General features: G+C 38.9%; 1 protein-coding gene across 1 annotated transcript in view; it reads left to right on the forward strand.

Annotated features, from left to right (window-relative positions):
- The window catches only part of ASXL3 (ASXL transcriptional regulator 3), a 159,512-nt gene that overhangs the window by 37,956 nt on the left and 98,084 nt on the right, over positions 1 to 23,472 (forward strand). Inside the window, exons 2-3 of the mRNA XM_035894956.1 lie at positions 20,148 to 20,230; positions 20,975 to 20,977. Of these exons, the coding sequence (XP_035750849.1) occupies positions 20,148 to 20,230; positions 20,975 to 20,977 (86 nt within the window). The remainder of the gene's footprint in view (positions 1 to 20,147; positions 20,231 to 20,974; positions 20,978 to 23,472) is intronic.

Raw genomic sequence — 23,472 nt, forward strand, 5'->3', positions numbered from 1 at the left:
ATTCCTGAGAAATGAACGCATGTGCAGGATCAGTGGAATGGTGGCATACCACTAACAGTTCATGTTACAGAACCCATTTTGTAGAACACGCATTTTTATGGACAAAATTGCAACCTGTCTTTACAGCCTGCCAAAGGGCATATCTTTGATGTAGACCCGATACGTCAACTCACTTTGTACTTTGCAGCAGACTGCAGCAACCCCTTATGTACGACCTGGGCATTATCTCCCTACCAGTTTTCTGCTTTTTGTGTCTGATAGACTAAGGACACTTAAAAGAATGAGAACAAAAGAAAACCTTTAAAGGAAGGGGGAGAAACATCCTGTCTTTCCTCTGTCTTTCAGTTGATCCTCATTTGATGAAACCGTATTGTTGTTTTCTGGTCATACGTGGAACTTGTAAAAATTGAGTGGAAGGGTTAAACACTTGAGTAGTTTAAGCGATTTGTAATGATTCCTTTCAGTTGAAAAAACTTGTATCCCTTTAGTTTCAGCTGTTCTTAAACTCACAAGGACTCTGAAGCAGTTGCTGAAAGTCCTGAAATAGTGAATGCTGCCTCTAATAATTTCAGGACATAAGATGCTGCATAAAAAATATTGACATTAAAAATACTGAGAATAAAATGTGTCCAAGGATTTTCTGCCACAGAAGAACTGATAACAGTTTTAAGTAGGTAGCAGGCATACAACTTCTATCATTTGACTGCTAGACATGATCCTTTGTTATTTGTGATACAGAAAGGTGAAAGAGGCCTGAATAAAATGAGCGGAGGCGGCTCACTTTGGGAATGCAGAACTCAGCGTATGTATGAAGTACAGAACTTCTGCTTATGAAGGGTCATAGTTTATGGTAACATTTTAAAAGGATTTTTTATTTATAGCTTGCCCTTATTATTGCCCTCTTCTCTTCCCTGTAAGTGGTGTTTTGAAATGCAGTTCAGTTAAGTCTCTACCACTAGCTGATAATAAAGCAGAAGAAAATCCCAAGAATGAGAACATAGTGCCTGTTGGGTTATTCATGTGTTGGATCTCCTCTCCAGTATTTTTGCTCTTTCTTCTCCAAATTTCGTTCTGAAAGAAAGGTTTTCTCGTGTTACTGAAGACTATGTTCTTTACGGTGCTATAGAGAGTCCTCATGGTTCAGGTGATGTGTGCGTATTGGGTGAGTAACATTCATACCTTAACTCTTGTGTTTCTTCCACTAGTCTCTTGACAGGATCCGGCTCTTAACTAAGAGTTGTTCTCTTGATCCTGTAAACTTTTAAGAAAATTATAGTAATTAATTAAGGAAACTGATACTGGAAAAAAACATGAAAAACAACAAAAGCCCATTGGAATTGTTAGCTTGCACGTTATTGTTTAATGTGGCTGGCTGTCCAAAAGCTGATTGTTGCTTCATCTGGTCTGCTAAGATAGTGTAGTTGAAACAGATTGTATAGTGGTATAGAAGTATTTTTGCATTACATCTTCATATTTGAAGGCCACAAATGAAACAAAAAAGCAGAAGAGTAACTTCTGTATAGCTAGACCATTGATGATAATCCCTTTGACTTTTATCTTAAGTCTGCTTTTGTTACTATAAATAACAGTTTAAAGCATTGTGTGAGAGGAGATTCGTGTATCTTTAAAAATGGGAGATTTGACATAACTTTGTTTTATGGTATTAAGGATTTCTTTGTTGTTGGCTTAACAGAGACCTACTATTATTTCCATATTTGTTCTGAGTTAATTCTTTTTCAGACATGCAGAAACATAGTGGCTTGGGAAGTTTTGATGGCCTTTCCCTTTGATCCACAATCAATGCGGCTTTGAAGAGCTGTATTTTATTTTGGTTTGCTCTAGGGTTTCCTTCAATTTGTTTTATTCAAAGTAATTTTTGCATTTGTTAGACAAGGTTGAACCTGCACTTATTTTTCTTTTTACCTTCTGTGGTTGTGTTTTAAGTGTCAGTATTTTATTTTGTTGTTATGAAATAATACAGAAATTAATGTGGTTTTAATTTTTTTTTTATTTTAAAAGGTGACCTACAAATAAAATACAAATTTGATCTATTTCAGTTTACCTTTTGCATTCTTCTGGGGCAGATTGAGAGGAATGAGATTCTAACTCTTATCTTGAGACAGCCCTTTAACCCTTGGCGTCACAGACCTTTAGGAAGGTAGGAACCCAACCCAGGAGTGGGGCCTATTCTCAGTAATGTCACATTACTTCTATCAAAGCAGGGTAACATAGGAGAAAACCCTGACAGGGACTTAAACACGAGCATACCTCAACAATGTGAAGGTGCTCTCGGTGCCTTAAGGTATGATTTAATGCTCACTGTTACAGTGAATGCTTCCAGTGGCTCCTCGGTTACCTTCCTCTGTAGAAGAACCAATGTTTTCCTGTCATACTGCATGTTTCTGTTGGAATAACTGATCTGTTCTTTTCTTCTTCCAGCAGTTGACAAGTTTCTCACAAACAGGATTTGGTCAGTTGCATGTGGAACCAGTGGAATCACAGTGAAATAGTTTCTGCTAATCACACCCAGGGCCCTACCCACCCTTCACCGCTAGATTACTTTGGATTTCCTAGCCCAGTTCACCAATTCCCTGGATCAAACCATGTCATTGCAGCATCCTAGTCCGGACCAGGTAGTATGGTGTCCTCAAGGCGAAAAGCCAAACTCACTGTACTTCCTGCTGGAGCCTTTCTTTGTTCTTTATACTGTGACCAGCAGATTACAGTCACTTGGAGAGTGATTTGCTAAACTTGACCTCTTGCCTTTGGAGTAATAGGGTTTTAATTTCTAATTTTAATTTTTAAATGTTGTAAGCTTCAAAATGTTTTCCTGTTTCCTGGGTATGATGATGATAATCTTGGTATTCCCTGTAAATAGCAATAACTAAATAGTGGCCTCCTTTTCTGCTATCAAGACCTGGGAGAAGATGTGATTAGTGGAAATCATTTCATCATGTTTCCATGGGTTCCAGCTGAAACTGACCAAATCCTCCTTCTGAGGAACTTACAGACTGAAGGAATCAAATATCTTAGCCTTTACTCTGGAATAGTCAGCCTCCAATGCAAAGGCAGAACAACAACCTGGAATAGAGCCAGCTCCAAGCAACACGCCTGGTTCAGCCCATTTGCTCATCCTGTTAGTTCAGGTGGCAAATCCCCATGCTGCTCGAGGATGACAGATTGGCCAGAGGTGGCCCGTTTAATCTCTTATCAACTTTGAATGACAGTCATCCTCCCCCAAAGAAATCCAAATCGTTGATGTACTGGCCGCCTGAGGCTGCTCTGTCTTTGCAAAGTCCTGCTAGATAGTTTCCTATTGCTGGAGTTACTTTCTTGGGATGAGATGTACCTGCTGAGAATGTAAAAAGGGTAGAAAGGTGCCTTCTTACCTGCAGCTAATCTTGGTTTGAAGGAATGACTTACACCTTTCTGAGTATTATACCTTAAGCAGACCACTACCTAAATATATTCACTTATGACTGTAGTACTTTAGCATAGCCATAATGAGTATCAGGAGATAGTTAATAAGCCATCTGGCAGTGCATGCCTTCTTCCTAGTCTTTTTGGTGTCAGTGCACTGATTCGGGTTGGGGACTACACTTAGTGTTGGAGGGATCTAGAGCAACACCATCCACTTTGGTCTAAGCAAGCTCTGGTGTTTCTGATGTTGGAACAGGAAACTGGGGTGGGGGTGGGGTGGTTCTCATGTTTTCATCCTTTGAGTGTTAAGAGTTCACCTTTCTTTAATGGCTTGAGCTCAGCAGTACAAAGTCTGTGTGGACTCTGGCATGTAGTTTTCCTCAGTAGTGGAGGACCTTTCAGATGAGGTTTTTAACATGGGATCCAGTTGTTACATTGCAGGTTCTGAGTCTGATGTGGCATCCTGTATCTTGGGTATCTGATGAGACTTGTTCTGTAGTGTAGCACTGAGTTTAGTTTCTGTCTGACAACATTTGCCAGGATCGGCAACCACAGTTCAGTCAGTTGCTCTGGAATCACTAGGGATATTCACAGACTCTTTAAGAGGATTGGGCTATATTTCTCTGTAGAAGATATTCTAGGTCATGTCCTAGATTATTGTTCATGATTCTGGAGCATCAGAAAGTAATTTATTTAGAAGGCACACATTACATACTCTGTTTTAAAACTTGTCCTCCTATATACATAGACTGATCTAATCGAGCCTGTGATGATGAGAATCTCCTCACTGCTTGTAGAGGCTCAACTCTAGAGACCGTTACCCTGTGGGTGACAGTTGCATCCTATGGAGCATAGTCTGACTTAAAGAAACAACATTTTCTAAACATCTACAGTTTCAGAAGTGTTCCTTGACAGACAAGCATCTGGAGCTAGTAGATGACTTGTTTTGGAGAACTTAATGTCGAAGCTATTTTCTCTCTTTCTTGTTGTGATCTTGGTTAGGTATAGACAGGATTGGGAATTTAGTGAAACGGTCACTCTAGTCTGGGTTTATATTGCTTTATCCTGGTTAGCTTCCTGTATAACTTGATATATAGAGAGGGGAAAGAGCCTTAACCAAATTATACATCAACCATCTGAAGGTCGAAGTTTTACTCTGTTTCAGCTGACTCTTAGCAGCCTGGGGAACCTGCCTATCTATGTGTAGTGGTTCACTGTAGTTGCTGAGATGCCTTGTGAAATGTCTGCAGAGCGTAGTAAACCACAGTCAATCTTCATGTCCCATGTGGTTTGCTCTTGCTTTTACAACTTGAACCTTCTTTATATAAGATGAGGCTCTACCACTGTCATTGTATTGCCAAAGTACGTAACTTCATCCTTCATAAGCCGTAACTTTTTCTGTTTCAATTATTTTTCTTTCAGTTCCATTAGTTTTAACTGAAAAAATTCCACATCCAGATGTTTCAATACATCTATTGATGTCTATTTTTGGATAAAAGTTAATTCTTTTTATGCCTCAAAATTCCCAGTTATTCACCAGCTGCTGAGATATCTATTGGCATTTCATGTCACTACACATGTCTGCCAATATTTCCTAGCAAGGGTAATGGGAGAAAATAGACCCTTACTGGCCATAGCCTGCTGTCATTCTTCTGGACCAAGATCCTGGCAGCTATCTCAAAATTATGATGCTCTCTGATCACACCAGCTTCTTTCATCTCATTTGGCATTTCCATCATTTATAAATTTTAGACAGGTAAGACCAACAAGAACCTCTTTGGAATTCAGTGTTTAGAGTGGAAAAAGCATCTTACTTAGAGCATTACTTCGATAATCATAGAACTGATAGTCATAGAAGATGAAGTTGGAAAGGGCCTCAAGGTCACCTTGTCTGTTTAGACTTGAAAATAAGTCACACGCCCCAAATTAGTTTTAGTTTTTGTGAAAGTAAAATCACTTGGTAACTTTCATTATCTCTATGAGCTAGGACTTCTCTGGCCTTTGCCAGAATCTGGTCTTTTTGTGGAATTTCACATCCTACTTAAAAAATGGGAGAACTAGGAGAATAAAATGATTATGAAAAGTTGTCTGATGGGCATGATTTAGTATTCAAATGCATTGTAACCTTTTTTCTGACAGTGACTAGACAGAAAACATCAATTTCCTTGTACAGATTGAGAATTCTGTATCCATTTAATGGTGCTCATTGATGTTCTCTGCTTTTTTGAGGCTTTTTTTGGACGTAGTCTCTGGATTTTTTCAGCAGTTTGATGTAGCAGTGCTGCAGCAGGTTCATACTTAGAGCAGTACTGCTAAATGCATTCTAATGTATTTCATAATCTCATTCATAATGCAGGTTTTTGAGACATCTTGCAAGCACTCATCTTCTGTTTGATAAAGAAAAAAAGTAGAATAACTTAGTGGGGCTCAGTGTCTAGCTGTGGAATAAGCTCAGAAAGTCGCTGTTGAAGACATTTTCAAATTAGTTACTATTGAAGACATGTTAATACCTTTTTGTTACTGGTTTCAAGATGACCTATGGCTCCACAAGTGCGTACCTTTCTGAAGACAGCAGGGACTACCAGGCATTTGCCCAGACTCTTCTTGTACTGAGGTATCTTTGTTTGAAATGATTTTTTTTTTTTTTTTTTTTTTTTTTTTGGCCAAGAATAAGAAAAATCTGTGTAGCCAATTCTGCTACATGGGCAATCCTTGTCAAACAGGTTATTTGTCTTCCTTTTGTCCTGCTCCTGGATTGCATGTTTTGATGTGGTCCCTCAAATTCCTGACTTAGCAGCTCAAATCTTATTTATCTATATGAATATCTCATGTCAAGTATTGGGTTACAGCTCTGTGAGACTGACTGGGAGAATCAGAAGTCTACGTGCCTGGGACATTCGGTCTGTCCATAACGAGCCCCAGCATCCTTTGATTAGACACTTAGCAATAGCAAGAAATGGACACTGCTCCCAGCTCTTGGGTTGGTCCAGTTGTGTGGTTGTTTTGTCTTGCAAATAAAATTTTTCATGCGGAAATGCTGTTCCTCCAGTCACTGTTCAGGGATCAGCTGACTCACTGCCAATTTCCCCTATCGCTTTTGGAATGAGTGCTACCCATCTGAGTGGAACTTGTCAGTGATAACCAACCCCATGTCTTTGTCTTGGACTGATGCTCCTTGTCCTTAGTAAAAGTCTGTTGGTGAATACTGTGGTTTCTAGAGCATGGAATCAGCCCCCAAAGAGCAGATACTGAAAGAAAATGGAATTACTGCTTTAAGCTGGTTTGAACACTGCAGTTATCTTATGAAGAAGGATCTTTCCTGCTCTTTGTGATACAGTGTTCCAACGACGCTGAACCCCACAAAGTGGTTGTGATGTTAAAACATGCTCTTTTTTAAAGCTGTAGAAGCACTTAAGAACTAGAGGGCTGTGGCTTTACAAGGTAAATTTGGAGATTTTTATCAGTCTGGCCATGCAAGTTACTGCATGCGGTATACATGCACTGCTGATGATTGTTGTATTTACTAAGTACCTCCACAGGAACTTCTTAGTACCTGTGCTACGATCAGCCCTTCACAGTAAATGTTTGATGCTCACTGTGACCACTGTGGGTTGTTAATTTAGCCTCCAGGCCCACAGCAGCAGTGGCTCTTGAGGAGGAGGCTGCAGAATTCATATAGGGCTGTCTGGGGAGTTTTCCAATGAAAGAGATCATAAATGTGGGAGAAGTGAACAAGCAGATGCTTGACTGACTGAAGGGCGCAGGATGCAGTGCAAGAGATAAGCAATAAGAGGAGCGGGCCGAGTGAAAGGCCTTGAGGATAAAGTTGGTGTCTGAGCAATCATTTGAGCTACCGTGTTTCATGGACTCCAAAAAGGTAGTCTTTCAACTGGTCTGTGAACTATGGATTGAAAACTTAAATAGAAGATGGGAAACTAGAAAAAACTTTGGAGAAATAGAGTCAAAGCAGTTGATCAAGAATGTTTTGTATTGATTTTGGACGTTAAATCAGAAAAGCATTGTCTTACCGTCTTCTAATCTGTTTAGAAAAAACAACCAACCAATCAAAAAAAAAATTACGATATCTTAATCTGTCAGATTAGTTTGGCCTAAGTGGGATTTTCACTTCAAGGACTTGTTAGAATTTTTTGTAGGTTAATGTCTAATGAAATAATAGTTATGTTGCAAAAGAGAACACTTCTGTCTCCATTAAATTGTAGGGTTACCTTCTTTGCTTGGAGATAGACCATTTGATATATTATCAAACCATTCTCATCTTACTGATATTCTCAAAATCACTTCCATTAAATTAAAAAACAACAACAAAAAAATCTGTGTAGTCAGTTTTAACTATCCTTAATGAGAATAGACTTGGTTTCATACTGTAATTTTCATGCACTAACTCATTATATTAGTGTCTGAGCTGTTGGAGAATGTTTCAAGCTATTTAAAGTAATGTTAAATAAAGTATAATAATGCTGCTGTCTTTATTCTGAGCCAGATCTACAAAAGTGGCTGCCTAGATAACTGAGGTTGGTATATATGCATGGTGGTTGGGAAACGCTTCTGAAAGAGCTGCAAACAGAATGAGAGGTTTAAAAAAAAAATTAAAAATCACCGCACCTGTTTGTTGTTATCAGCATTCTTAGAGCTGTTATGGCAGGAAGTTTCACGTGTTAGTTAAAGTGTTGTTAAATTTCAGAGTTAATTTTATAGAAAAATATGGGTGTGGAGGGGGAGGGAAGGGATCTGGGGAAAGCATTCTGAGGATTAATGCTCTGAAAAAAATGAGGTTTTAAGTGCTACATACATACATAATAATAGTTATGAACCTTATTACTTTTGGTACTTGCATACATTTTCTGGGATTAGTAGAAGAGAATGAAAACTGGGTTTATGTCTGTTGGCATGTCATGTGGTGAAAAGAGTGTGTGCCTGGGTGATACTGATGTAATCCTGGGAAGAAAAATTATAGTGCTGTATTGGGAAGTGGTGAACAAGAGATGGAGGTGTTTTTGTACCCATGAGAAGCAGAACAGCAAATATACTGAAAGCAGGGAAAAAACCTCAATGAAAGAAATTAAGAAAAAAACCACACCCAACCCTTCTGAATTCTAGGATAAAATTGCATTTTGTTTGTTTATTTATTTCTTTAGCTACCATTTTACTTAATTAGAAAACCAGTTAAAAGTCCCAAAACCTTCATCTTTAAAGTTTGGATTCTTCTCAGACTTTGGGATCAGACTAAGGATCACAGTGAAACACCAAGATGAAAAAAATTCTGTCTTCTCTCCTGTAAAAGACAGGGCCTTTGTCTTGGAAATGAAATGCTATGTTTTGATTACATTGCATTGTGTTTATTTTCAGAACAAGTTCCATTATGGGCTATCTCAGCCAAAGGAGTATTGTTGAACTTATAATTAACCCCTTTGAAATAATTGGAAAGACCAATTTGTCTTCTGAAATCTTCTCTTATCCATTTGGTAGTAAGATCTCCTACTGGCATTTTCAGAATTGGTTTCAAATTATCTTGCCCAGGTTATTTCTGTCTCCTGGAATCTCCCATGTTCAAAAGTCTGTCTGACATGATACTTGAATATGAGACTGTGGTAGGGGTTTTTTTTTGTGATGCGGGACACCTTGGTTTATTTTTATTCTAACCTCAGAGGACACAGCATGTAAATCTCCTAAGTATAATTTTATGTCTTTGGATGAGGTGGTCTGCCACAGTTAAAGGAAGATTGCATTCCTGGATTTGAACTGTAAGGCTAATCTCATTACTAATTCTCATTGTTTCAGAGGTACAGTATGAGATCAGTAGTTACACTGGGAGCCCAAATTGAGGCAGTGTAACTTTTCCATAAAACAGGTTTCATTTTTCTGTTCATTTATTGCTAGCTATTTTTGGAGGGAAATGGGAGATATAGCTAAAACATGTATTATCAACTTCTAAAACATAAAATCTAAAAAGATGTGCCTAAGCCTCATAGACGTTGAATTTATTTGCCAGTAGCATTTCCTAGGAGCTGACAATTTCTACTGCTACATTTGCTGAGGAGTTGTGACTTTGGGAAAACTCAGATCCTTATGTATATGTATGTTGGTGTTCATAGAAAAAGAATAAAACACATGGCTGAATATACTCTATAACAACCATGTTTTACTCTCTGTTGGTTTGCTTTTCTTGGGTTACAGTTACCGTCCTGATGAGTAACAGCTGAATCTGTTCAATGTATAGTGAAGGGTTTTAGGATAGGAAATCTGCTGTGATGCTAAGGACCCTTAAAAATAGAAGCTTGTCTTGAACAAGAAGCCTAGCTTTATGAGAAGTCTCTGTACTTACATTCCTTTATAAAATCCTGTGTGATTCCTTTCTGTTGACCAATTATTTTGTTATGATTCTGGAGTTCGGTGCTGGCAGTTGCATGATGTGTTTGGCTGATGGCCATTTGTCGCTGTAACCTGGTCTGTGCTTGTCCAGCTTGACTCGGAGGGGTCAGCCAGTCTTGTAGCTTGGAATAATGCCTTCAAGCAGGGTCAGGAGTTTGGAGCCTCCACAACGATTGCAGATTGTCCTGAATATTTTCAGGTTTTGCCTCTGTGGGGGAAGGTGTTCTGCATTTTGGTTTGAGATCTGGTTACAAACTGTTCATTTAACCATCAGCATTTTGTCTCCTTACAAGCTCCAGTTTTGAAGTCAACAGTTCACCTTCTTTATAGGCTGGAGGTCCTATTGAATTTGTTTACCTATGCCAAGTGACTGCTCCTATTGGTTTAAATCTCTAAGGGAAATCAGCATCCAGCTGGTAGGCAGTTGTACTGATGAGGATTCATTGATTCTTCTCTCCTACCCACTTACCATCAATAAGAAATGTCCTTAGCTTTTGTGATACTTCTTCCCTGACATAATGTTGGCCTGTTACCTGACTGGTCTCACTGTCAGGACTGGTCTCAGCTGATGCTCACATTGTATGTGGATGTGAATAACAGCTGATAAAAGTGTTTAAGTCAATACTTGAGAAGCCTAGATAAAGGCAATGCTTTCTGGTGAGAACTTTTAATAATGTGATTTATTTAATATAAACCAGTGGTAAAGAATTGGTGTTTTTAACAGAAAAAAACCCTTTTATATCAAGGATTAAAGTTTACCTAGCTTGACGTGATTTAGCAGTATCCAGAAAAGGAGAATTTAAGAAAATATAGACAATTCATTTTCCATTTTGGGGGGAAAAATAATTCTTCGCTCTTTAACGGAACTTTTGCTTAATACCACAGTATTATCTGAAGTATTTTCTTTCATAAGGAGGAGTGGGGAGCATGTAAACAAAATATTTTATGTGCATTTCTCTGAAGTGATAGGCTTTTGAAAGATTAGTAACTTGAATTGAGGATGGTCAGATTATTTTACAAGGTCCCCAGGAAGAAGCAAGCATGTAATTTTTCTCAAAACTTGAAATCTGCTCCTTCTGTCCCGATTTTTGTTTATATATATATATATGTCTGAATACAAACACAAATACAAAGCCATTATATGTTCTTTCTAATCTGCCTGTGTTGTGACAAATGTTTCTTCGTAGTAGTTGTTAAATAGGGTATTTTTCAAGCCTTTAAACAGATGCTACCAAATATCACTATAAACCACCAGTATGGACTTCAGTTCTGCAATAACTGGTATATTTAACAGGACAAGTGTGGGTGGACTTAGGTGATGAGATGGGGGAAAGGACTATGTGGAAAGACTGATAAGAAGGACTGAACAAATAAATGATAAAATGGGTATGAGTTAGCAAACTGCAAAATGTTCTCCTATTTTTGAAAATCTTAGATGAGTAATTGTCAACTGTGCCATCTGTAAGTAATGTGGGCTTCCAAACTTGTGGCAATTAAAACCGCCTAGCGTCCCACTCTAGCCTTGTATTTTATTCTGTGTACAAGTCAGTACTGAAGACTAATCTCTTATGACATTAATCGTCTCATGAGGAGAGACGGAATAAATCACAGTAGCCCTTCCTCTCTTCACTCATGAAGATAAATGCCATAACACGATGGCTGATCTTTGTTATGACACTAACCATTATATATTTAACAGAGATAGCAAAATCCCACTGACAGCTAACAAAAGAATTCTCTCTTTACACATTCTATGAGAAGGCTGTATTTTTTTAGTTCAAAACCATGACTTACCATATCTGCTCTCAGAGCAATTTAGGCAGTAGATCTGGATTGTGCTAGTGAACTCTATTCTGTACACAATGATGTCATGATTCAGACTAATGAAAACTGATGTGAAATAATTGTGCAAGCTTTGGAAGGAATAAACTGCATAACACCCAAGGACTCTTCAGACTCTATTCTTTTGTATTGTCTGTTTTGACAAGAAAGAATAACTCCCCTATTTAAAACAAACAAGCAAGCAAGCAACCTCGACCCCCCACCCCCCCCAAAAAAAACCAAAACCCAACAAATCAAACCCAAAACCAAACCTAAAGCTTTCATCATTTTTTCATTTTTTGGAGATTTCATTTTTCTGTGTTGCCTTCAGTACTTGATCAGGTGGGCTCAAGGAACTGAAAGTGGCTTTTTGTTGTGTCTATGATTGCAAGGGACTTTTAATTTTTCCAGCTTTATCACTTGCTGTACACCTCTTGGGAATTTCTTTCCAGATTTTCCATGCTTTAGTCACATTCTGGTCTGTCTTTCTGGGATAAAATTACTAAGAAAGATTCTTACTAATGTTCTGCTTCTCTGCTTGCTTATTAATTTCAAGGGAGTGATGCTGTGTGTCATCCTGTGAGTGAGGAACAGAGCAAACAATTGAGTTGTGAAGTTTATGGACTTCCCTTGTGAGGTTAAGAGGATCAATGTGACTTATACACTGATTGAAATACTTAAAATCAAATAAGTAAGAATATTTAGGTAGAGTGCATAGTTTAAAATATTCTATTTGTATTCTACTATCCATCTTTGGGTTTTGGGGGTTCCTTCCCCCCCTCTTTTTTTGTTTTCTTTTTTGCCTTCTGGAAATCTTAGGTCTGTATCTTTAGGAGACTGTCTAACAAGATAAGCTCTGATAGTAAAGCGATGGCAAGAAAACCGGCATAACTGTCATCTCCTGTTAAATTTGGTAGATTCAGAGTGTAGCCAGTAGGAATTTTATTTCTCACATTAAAGTAACCCTTACACATTACATTTGCCTGAGGAAATTAAGCGATGAAGGCTTTTAAAACAAACACATACTCATTCTCTCTGTTGATTTTTCTGGGAAGCTTTACTCTTCATATTTTTTTTTATTTTACTATGCTGAAACGTAAGTTATACAGCAAACCTTTCAGTGTCTCAGAAAAAAAAAATCTGTATCAGCTTTCAATAGAGAAAACAGCATATATGGAAGCAAATATGTTTGGGTTTGGTGCTTCTTAGGTTTTTTTTTTTGTTGTTGCTGTTGTTATTCCCTTAGTAGTGATGAAGTATCCACACTGGTGCTAGTTCTTTCCTCTCTTATCTGTAATATAAAAGCAGCTGACAGGGCACTCATATCCATTCCGCTCCATTAGTTCCAGTCACCTAAGCATGGCCTCTCTTCATTTTGTACAGGGGTTGGTGCCAAAGGGGAATTTTTATCCCTGCTGGAATCAGAGGCATTTCAGGATCGTGGCCTGTGTGATCACCAAATCTGTAATTTTTTTGGGTGGCAGAGCTGGGCTTTACTCTGGGCCCCTTCTCTGGAATAGTGATTCATAGTTGTAAACAGCTTTGACCCATGTTTTTCAGCTGGGTGCACTGATACAGAAATTGAAACTTCTACTCTAAACTAAATAAGCAGAGAATATGGTCTACAAGCCACAGGAGGTTTGCAATACCATTTGTCCTGTCAGCACCCAAGAACCACAGTGTGCTGCTAGCTACCTGTTCAGTGTTGAGCACCTAGGCAGCACTTGTGTAGCTGTGTGTGGGTGTTGGGGAACCCATGGCAATGAACTGTATCTGCATGGATGTGCTAATGTTTCAGGAGGTAGACAACACAGGAATGTGCTGTGGGAGTGTACTGTGGTAAGGACAAGGGAAGAAAGGTATTTCGGTAGGGATGCGGGAAGGTGGGAGATATGGAAGTTAGGCGTATTGCAACACCTCAAAAGATGAGAATATCGCTTTGAGAGTGCGAAAGGCTGGACAGAGTGATAGGCAATGGGGTATTGTGACAGAAAGCCAGAGGAGGTATGGCTTGCATGGCTAAGCAGAAGTCTGGAGGCTGGACTGCACTGTCAGAATTGAGCAGTCATTCTGAGAATCTGGATGCTCCATCGCTTGAACTGAAGTCATCACTAGTAATCCTGCTGCTATTAATGGAACCCATACCAGGGTAGCAAGTTTGACATCCTGCTCACTAGGGTATGTATCTTCGATCCTGATCTTACAGAAATCTGATAGGATTCTGTGTGCTCAGTGCATTCATCCTGTTACAGTCACCAAGGTGTTTATGGATCTGTGCTGATAGAGCCTTTAAGTGAAAGCTGTTGGTTGCTTGGACAGGCTGATTGCATTAGTAAAGAGAGAAATACGAAGGTTTCTTTTTGTTTCAGTGTGTCAGACCAGATCAATAAGTTATTATAAGTCAGTTGTTTAAGGTTGAAAACTTTACCCTATGTTTTCTGGTGTGATGTATGAGGCCACTAGCAATGACAAGATGTTGTTGCTGCTAGAGCTTGGGCTTTTTAAAGGAATAACACAATTGTATGCTTTAATTTTAACTGAATTGTAATCCAATTTCTTTTGAATTCAAAAAGTCAAGTATACAGTTTCTCTGGAATTTCCAAAGCACTGCTGCTGCCTTTCTATCAGTTTAAAAATGACATTATAAACCATCAAAAAAAACCCAATAAAAAGGTCCAGACATCTCAGAACAAGCCTCAATCCAGCCAGTCAAAGCAATGAAATGAACAAACAAATCATTCAGCTTCTTTATTGCTCTTTCCTTTCATTCAGTATTTTAGGAGATGATAATGCCATACCTACCTGGCAGGTTAGCAAAACTAGACAGTTTCGGACCAACTTGCAAACCAATTCTATAGTAGAAATTCTCTTGCAGGAAACACTCTCCCAGTTGTTCCCTGTAGTTCACCCAGAAGGAACTGTGAAGTGCTTTTGACTGAAAGAGGGATGTGGAAAAATGTTTTTTGGGTGTACTTTAAACCATTTGAGCTCTACAGGTCAGTAGCATTACCTCTGAACCTCAAAAAAAGTCTGGACTAGCAAGCATGTTGATTTTACTTTTCTTTCTTATCTGTAGTGATGCATGGATTACAGAGACAAATTCATAATACGGAGCATACCGTGAGAGACGTGTCTTATGAAATGCACCTTTTTCTACTCAGATTGTATAACTTCTTTATTGTAACTGCATCTGCTCAAAGACAAAAGTCCTGCCGAGAGAATTATTACTCCCATTTCAGCTTCTTTTAACATTTTAGCACTTGGAAACTATTCTTTACCTTTCTTTTAATCAATGTCAGCAAGAGCTCCAAGAATATCTGTTTAGAAACTTGTGTTAAAATAGGTTATGGTGCATCTTCCCCTCTTATTTTCATGCCTCTTTCCTCTTTTTCATGTATCCGGTACCCTCCCTCCTCTTGATCTTATTTCTATTTTCTCCTCTTCATCCATCTCTATGCACTTCTTTTCTTCCCCCACTCTGTACCCTACCCTACCCTCTTCTCCTAAGCATTTACCCATCTTTCTTCACACAAAGGACTTTGAACTTTTACCAGGCTGCTGATAATTCCCCAATGACTAAAGCTGTTAATCAAAAATGAATACAAAAGATTTGAGTGGGGCATTTCCCACAATAGAAGTCAGTCCTCCTGTTAACCTCACACAAGCAGCTGGAAAAGACAATGCTGGATTTTTTCCAGGACGCTGTTCTTGTACCCTGTTTGGGACTCCATCTTTCAATTCATTAATTTAGTGATGGGTGGCTAGAAGATACCATGTATTTTCTGCTTAGGAGAAGGAAAGTTATTTTTCTGTTCTTTTATTCACCCTGCTGTCTTTGGGCAGTAAAGACTGTCTATTGTGCAGTTCAGCCTGACTTGTATTTTAGTTGTTGAGTGGGAGCACTGGCAATAACTGTACTGTTCCTCTTTTTTCTCCTGAATTATTTAAATAATGTTCTAAAGAGAATTGCTTCCGTTTGTGAGTACTGGCTCAGCCTGTAGTTTGACCAAGCATTCATGATAAAAAGATGCTGATTTTTGTCAGCTGCCTGACCTTCAGATCCCTGCAGGCAGCTTCCAGAAATGGAAGAGGCTCTGGCTGTTGCAGCTAACTCTATTCTGGCCGCACAGTCGGCACCAACAAGCCCACTGGCCTGATCTGCCTGCTGCTTTTGGACCACAGCACAGTATCAGTGTAGTAACTGACAGCTGTAGGAGTAGTGGCTGCTTCTCTGGCAAAGCTTCCCACCCCACTTACTGCAGGAATGTTTATGGGTGGCAAGAAGGCGGACTTTCTTCATGCTGTCCCTCTGCTCCTGTTCCCTCTAGTGGCTGAAATGCAAACGATGGAGCAGATGCGATTCAGGTAGTCACAAGCAGCTGTGTATGTAAAGTAAATTAATCATTCCATCAATTATATAGAGGTTCTTTTCTGATTTTGTAGGTGATCTGAGCATTGAGAATTTCTCTCTTATGCAAAGCTGAGAATTTTGACTCTGCTCTAGAGTTTCCTTGTTAACAGTTCACTGGAAAGTGGTTTTTTCCCAGTATGGCAACTGATTTTTTTGAGCAGTTATCAATGCACGGAAGATGATAGATGCCATGGTGACAAAGGAATTTGGATTTCTTCTTGTCCCATATAACTGACGTGACTTTTCCAATGAAACTGGGAATGTATGTGTTTTGTGGCATCTGTGTAATTATTTAGTATCTCTGGAGTTGTGGGTTGGTATGTGTAGGTGATACAACAACAATTTGTCGGGCTGCTACCATTTTTTGGGAGGTCTGATTTCCACTGTGCTTGGTAGGATCTGAGTCATCTTCTCTTTAAGCTATTAACCAGGGTTTGAATGAACACCAAGAATGTGTTTAGTGCAATGACTACGTCTGTTCTCTTCCAGATTGTCCTGATGGGTATCAACTTATTTGTCCCAGTTATTTAGCGGCTGTCCCTTTTTAAGGTTGTGGTTGAATGGCAGGAATAAATAGAGCATATTTGATCCTCTGTGATAGAGGTTGCAGTCAGCGCAAACCATTCTTCTGCCATTGTCCTTCTTAACAAAATACAGCGAAACAAGCATACTCTTCATGACAGTACTTTGGCATGGTTTAATTTCAGCATTATTAGTCACTGCCCATATACGATATGAGTGTTGGTGGATGGAGTGGGAGGAAGAAGAAAGATCTTTAAAACAGATAAAGGCTTCCTCCCCTGATGTGCATTCCTTTTTCTGACCGAGAAGACTAGGACTTAACTATGCCTTTGCATTTTAGTATTTTATTTGCCTTAAGGCACCATTAGTTAATTCAGTTTGAATTTCTAATATTATTTTTAAAAGTCTTAGAAATGCAAAAGGGATTGAAGGCTTTTAGCAGTGTTAATGGTGAGATACAGAGGCAAGAGACACTTGTGCAATTATCAGTTCAGTGTATTCATTAGCTCACAGACTCTTAAATAATACTCTGATGCTGTTTTCCATAATGGGGGGAAGAAAATGAGATTATCATTAAAATGTTTTCACAAGTAATTATTTTTATTTTCTTACTGTGAAATTAATCTTCGCTCTGATAAAGAAAACTTAATCAGGTACACAATAACAGGGTTTTCAACTTAAGCAGTATTTGAATTGGAGAATTAATGCTTTTCAGTTAGGGTATGATCAGTTCTTTAAATAACAGGCTTTAAAGGGTTTAAAGGGTTAGATGAACAGAATTAAATTCATGGGGTACATGAACTGCAGCCCACGCTACATGTCTGGCATAAAACAAGTCCACACAATGGGCAATTGTTTGCTCCAGTGCTTTCAGCCTGTCTAACATATTCTGCATTTCAGCTTGTCATTATACCCTGAATGTGTTCACTTCATACTGTGGTATTTGAAATCTGCCTTGTGGGTCTGATTAAACTTTCTGTAGTGGCGTTATGCATCCTGCTTGTTGGTTTCATTGTTGTTTGGTGAAGATGATCTTCCGTATCCGTATGTCTGGCCATTGTTTCCACAACCAGTTCAGTGCAGCTTCCTCAGCACAAACTGCTCTCCCTTCTCCCATTGTCCAGAGCAGGGTGACTTCTGATGTTTGCGTAGCTTTATTGTTTCCTTCCCATTATTGTCAAACTCACGTGGTAATACTTGGCACTTTTTATAGAGTAGTATGGGATGTCGTAGAGAAGGGGACAGGGCTACCCAAATTTTCTCAATTGCAGGGAGGAGCTGCCCAGGTGTGCTGAGGGGCCTGTACTCAGGAAGAGAAACGGGGAATCCTCCACAGTGAGTAACCCCACTTTCAAGTGCACAGTTTCCTTCATAGCCGTGTCCAGTACAGTGTAGTTTCTTCTTCTGTCCTTTCCAGTTTGCCCTCTGGAAGGTTCCCAGTTCAGTTCTCTTCTCTTCATTTTGGTGTATTCTCATTTTACCTTGTCCTTTTTCTTGTCTTTTTTCCGAAGGTTAAAGTTTCCATTTTTGTCTCTTCCCACCATTAATCTTTTCTCACCCTAGTCTTAATCTTTATACTCATTGCCATTTTTCCAATGTGTCATTGTGGTTCTGTCACTAATACATCGTATCATTTCTCTTTCCTTGCTGTGCAATGGCGCTTTTCCCAGCCCTGTGTAGTTCCTTCCATCCTTACTCATTGCCGTACTCTTTCCTACCTGTTCTTTTTTTCTCCTTTCAAATCACCTTTTGGTTTTCCTTTTCTGACAGGTCCCTTTTGAATCTTGCCTATTGATGTATTTGAGATAAGCTCAGTTCAGCTCCCAGACCTTTCTAGTGCAACCCTCACTTCTGCATTTTCCTTTGTGGAACTGAAAGATAAAGGATACTAAGCTCATCCATAACAAAAGAACCAAAGGATTTGGTAAACTGTGTTTTGGCTGTGAAAGGGGAGAACAGGCAGTAAATCAGAACTGTAAAATGGCAGGAGAGGGCTGAGCTGGTCAAGTTGCAGTGAGTAGGGAGGCTTTGGCTTTAGGTGAGCTGCTTGCCCTGGCTAGCACCCTTCACAGTTTGATGACCTGTACGATACAATGTGGTGGTGTCTCTAGTTCCTAGTGGGCAGGTATCCACATAGTTAGTAGTAGCTACTTTCACAATTACCATAATTTGGTAACTACTAGAGAGAAGCTCAGGATCAGATGAATTTGGAGACCAAACTGATTTCTTATCTACCCAGGGTAGAAATGCAAGTTGTGGCTGAGATACGTTGGCAAGATGCTCTGGGAAGCTTGATTGCTGTGGCCTGTGCTGCACCTTTTACTGCTGATTGAAAGGTTTCATCTTCCAGGGCTGTCAGTCTGGCACTTCACATGAGCAAAAGAGTGGCTGTTTGTTTAACAGCTTAAAACTGATGGGGACAAAAAGGAAGTGGAAAACCAGAAATGTCTGTACAAGGTGGTTGTATCTGGAAAGAGGAGTGGGTTATTTTGGGCTCAATTGGAAAAGGCAAAGGAGTGGAAAACTGAGCTGAACTGGAAAAATATACTGCACTCTGTCATGTAGCATCTCGTGTGCTCTGACTGTTCTGACTACTTCATTTTTCATAGTTTTTAGACAGAAAGCATTTTAAAATTGAAACCTATCTGTGTCAATTCTCACAGTAGTTCCTGCTCTACAAATGGAAGGTTTTAGCCAATTTTGTTCCCGAGGTCATGACAAAAATCTAAGTGTAGAGTATTCAAATGGCCTCAAATAGTTCTAAAGTAATAAAAATCAAAAAAGAAGACTACCTGTCTCTTTTTTTTTGGTTTGGTTTGGTTTTTTCCGTCCTGCCTGAAAGGAGCTCTGTTGCTGTGTCATAAAATTAGTTGCATGTTTCAACTCTTATTTGGAACCTGGTAAGAATTTTTCCCAGGTGGATGTAGCAGACGATGCACAAAAGCAGCAAGTAATCTTATTCTTGCTGCAGTTTCGTGGATTGTATCTGGCCTTCCAACAGACAGAGGACTTCAGTCTCAACACTACCGTTCCCTGCCTTTCACAAATGACTGCATAAAAACTGCATGATTGTATAACCTTTCAGATTTCACAGGACAGCTGTGTCTTGTCACTTACACATTTATTATTTCTTTTCAGGCATTGGAAAAGTACCCCAACTCACCAATGACTGCAAAACAAATACTTCAAATGGCCCAAATAGTTCTAAAGTAATAAAAATCAAAAAAGAAGACTACCTGTCTCTTTTTTTTTTGGTTTGGTTTGGTTTTTTCCGTCCTGCCTGAAAGGAGCTCTGTTGCTGTGTCATAAAATTAGTTGCATGTTTCAACTCTTATTTGGAACCTGGTAAGAATTTTTCCCAGGTGGATGTAGCAGACGATGCACAAAAGCAGCAAGTAATCTTATTCTTGCTGCAGTTTCGTGGATTGTATCTGGCCTTCCAACAGACAGAGGACTTCAGTCTCAACACTACCGTTCCCTGCCTTTCACAAATGACTGCATAAAAACTGCATGATTGTATAACCTTTCAGATTTCACAGGACAGCTGTGTCTTGTCACTTACACATTTATTATTTCTTTTCAGGCATTGGAAAAGTACCCCAACTCACCAATGACTGCAAAACAAATACTGGAAGTCATTCAGAAAGAAGGGTTAAAAGAAACAAGGTCAGTGTTTATATGTTCTGTATTTTTGCACTCTCTTTGAAAACCGTCTAGCAATGGTGTGTAATCTTTAAAAAACATGAAGTGCTGGTTAATTGCTGAATTGATTTCCAGTACCAAAGTGGGAAATACAGATGATGGGTCTTGTTTGTTAGTTCAAGGCTTCTAAAATGGTTAGTGATGGGCTTAACTTTGTACCTCCCAAAAGGAGTCTGTGGGCCAGCTCCAGTCTAATGGCCTTTCTTTAGAAAGACAGTGTGATCTGCTCAGACAGCCCAGTGCTACATCCCGTTTTTGCTTAAGGGCTGAAGCTTGACAACTGTGTGCCTCTGCCACCGTGTGCATGGAGAATGTGTGAGATGGAGTGAGGTGCACTCCTTCTCTCACTTGGGTTTGTGGTTTGGCACTTAAATCACTGTTATGATGTGCTGGTGTCATCTGTGGTAACAGGGGTTGTACTGATAAAGAATTGGGAATGGAAGGAGAGGGGTGTTTGAACACTGGAGCTAGTCTATGTGGCTGCAGAGGTTAGATACTGAGTTGCTTAATAACAGTGTACTTTTGGTGTAGATTTCAGCTATAATCATTAAGCTGTTAGGAGGATAGGTGGGTTATGCAGAGCCTACGGAAATCAACAGTTGTCTTCCATTGGCTCCTGTTTCAGATGGGCATGCATCTTTTTGTTCCTCAAAGGTGACTCACTACTTGGTAGATCTTCTAGTGACCTGCAGATGGAAACTTGGGCAGGAAGTAAAATAAGTTAAGGAAAAATCGGTTGGTTGGTGGGGCTCTCCTGCAAGATGCAGTTTCCTCTTCTCCAAATGTTATAGTAAAAATTTTCTATTCTAACAAATTGTTTTAATATTTGTTGTTGTCTCAAAGCAAAGGGAGACATCTGCTTTTATTTTAATTATATTCTGTTGGTGTGAAACCCAAAATCTAGGGCGAGAGAACTTCAAAGCCAGTGTAGAGGAGTAGTAGCACATTATGTCTGTTACTTCTGAGTTTCTTCTGGTGAATCAGAAGTAATGATGGGATGTATGTTTACTGAATTCACTGTTGTTCCTAAGAAACAGAACAATCTGCATAATCATTTGCACTGCGTAACCATGCACTGTTTTGTTGGTAGCCTCATAATATGCTTATAATAGCTATATTTTGGTAAAATTGCAAAAGAGAAGGTATGCAAGATGAAGTTGAATTTGCCACCTTTTACAGATATAAAATGCTTTAGTTCCTGTCAAGAAATTGCTTCAAGTATATTTGGCAATGATGCCAAGGAAACAAGGGGATGAAAACTTTTGAAAATGAATGTCCAAATGTGTGTTATGCTGCAAGGATTTGCATACAACAACAAAAAAGCAAGAAAACCCAACTTTGAAAATCTGTTTTTATTAAGATACTGTTTCTCACAGCAGTGAACAGATTGCTTTCTTCTTCTTATGTCTTGTGATACGAGACATTCTGCATGGGAGAGACTTACATGCCTGATAATAGCATTTCTTTGTAATTTTAAAAATTCTTGTGCCCGTGAACAGTGCATGAATAAAATTTTGTGTGCAAAACCGATGGGAGGGAGTGAAGGCAGCATTTTTATGATTTAAATATAGAAAACATGGAAGCCCTCTTTAATTGCTGCAGAATGAATAATAAGAGAAAGATTTCTTTAAAGAGGTTCAAAGCTAGATCTTCCTTCAGTTCCTCAGTTACTAAGAAACTGAGAATTGCGGGGAAATAGGAAGAAAATTCAGACTCATTCTGGTTTTTATTCATGGTATGGTATGTGCAGGTATGTGTGAATATATAATAGATTGCAGGATGCTGTATATGGTCATGAGTATCTAGATGACTGAGAAGGATGAAACTCATTGTTTACTCCTTACTTGAAACATTGTAATACATTAGAGGCTAGGTCATCTTAAACTGATTAGCCTAAAAATTCTAAATTCTGCAATTGTAACAACAAAAAATGTTGATTCTGTATTGGTTTTTTTAAAGTATTTGGATTCTCATTCAGCCTCTGCTTTAATGTAAAGGTTGTGTTTCTGCTGCATTTTAATATTGATTAGACATAAACCTGAAAAGTTATCTGAGTGCCTAACTCTTAATATGAGCCAGTGAGGTATTTGACTTCATACGCATATTTATTGATTGGGCCTCAGTGCATAAGTAATGTTTTGTTTTCACAGTCCTTGAATTTAGAGTCTCCCATTTACCTTATCCAGCTCTGCAATTTCTTTCAAGTACCTTTCTGCCAGTATGGTACCTTTGCCATTACTAAAGATGATCTTTCCTCGTCTCTATATGCAGCCAGCTGAGATGAGCAAGGGATGTAAGTTTATGATGTTCAGTCACTTGGTCATAAGGAGTAGAATGGCACTAGCATATTTTATTCTGTATTGATTTGTGTATTCTTCAAATCTGAACTTGGACCAGCAATATGTTACTACTTTAATACACTTTACTTATTCCTTTATACTGATTATCATTGTCGGTAGAACATTGGCAATACTAAATGAAGTTCTTCAAAAATTCTCCTCTCTACTGTTCCATTTAGAGATGAATGAGATTAATTGGCTTAGTCATTTTTCAAATATATTGCAGCATTAACTAATCTAAAGCTTTTTGCTGTGGTTGTAAATCTGAATGAATAACGTATGATTTTCAGGAATCTCATTGTCATTATGTGTAATCTTTAAAAAGACACTGTCAGACTATTCAGCCTCTTCTTTTCTTTGTTTGCAATAAAGACATCAAGTTGCACATTCTTTTTCTTTTTTTTTATTACTCAAATAATGAAATACAATAGGAGGACGATTCTGAAGTTACAAAGCAGATATATGTTAGAAATCAAAATAAAAACTTTCTGATGTGTTTTTGTGGTTTAACCCAGCAGGCAGCTGAACACTACACAGCCACTCACACACTTGGGGGGCTCAGTGGGAGGGGGAAGAGAATCGGAAAAAAGGTAAAACCCGTGGGTTGAGATAAAGACAGTTTAATGAAACAGCAGAGGAAAATAATAATAATAATAATAGTAAGAGAATATACAGAATATACAAAGCAAGTGATGCACAATGCAATTGCTCACCACCTGCTGACTGATGCCCAACCAGTCCCCAAGCAGTGATCACTGTCTCCTGGCCAACTCCCCTCAGCTTATATACTGAGCATGTCGTCCTATGGTCTGGAATAGCCCTTTGGCCAGTTGGGGGCAGCTGTCCTGGCTGTGCCCCCTCCCAGCT

The sequence above is a fragment of the Egretta garzetta genome, unplaced genomic scaffold (assembly GCF_000687185.1).
Source record: "Egretta garzetta isolate BGI_Z169 unplaced genomic scaffold, ASM68718v1 scaffold35, whole genome shotgun sequence".
Classification (NCBI taxonomy): Eukaryota; Metazoa; Chordata; class Aves; order Pelecaniformes; family Ardeidae; genus Egretta; species Egretta garzetta.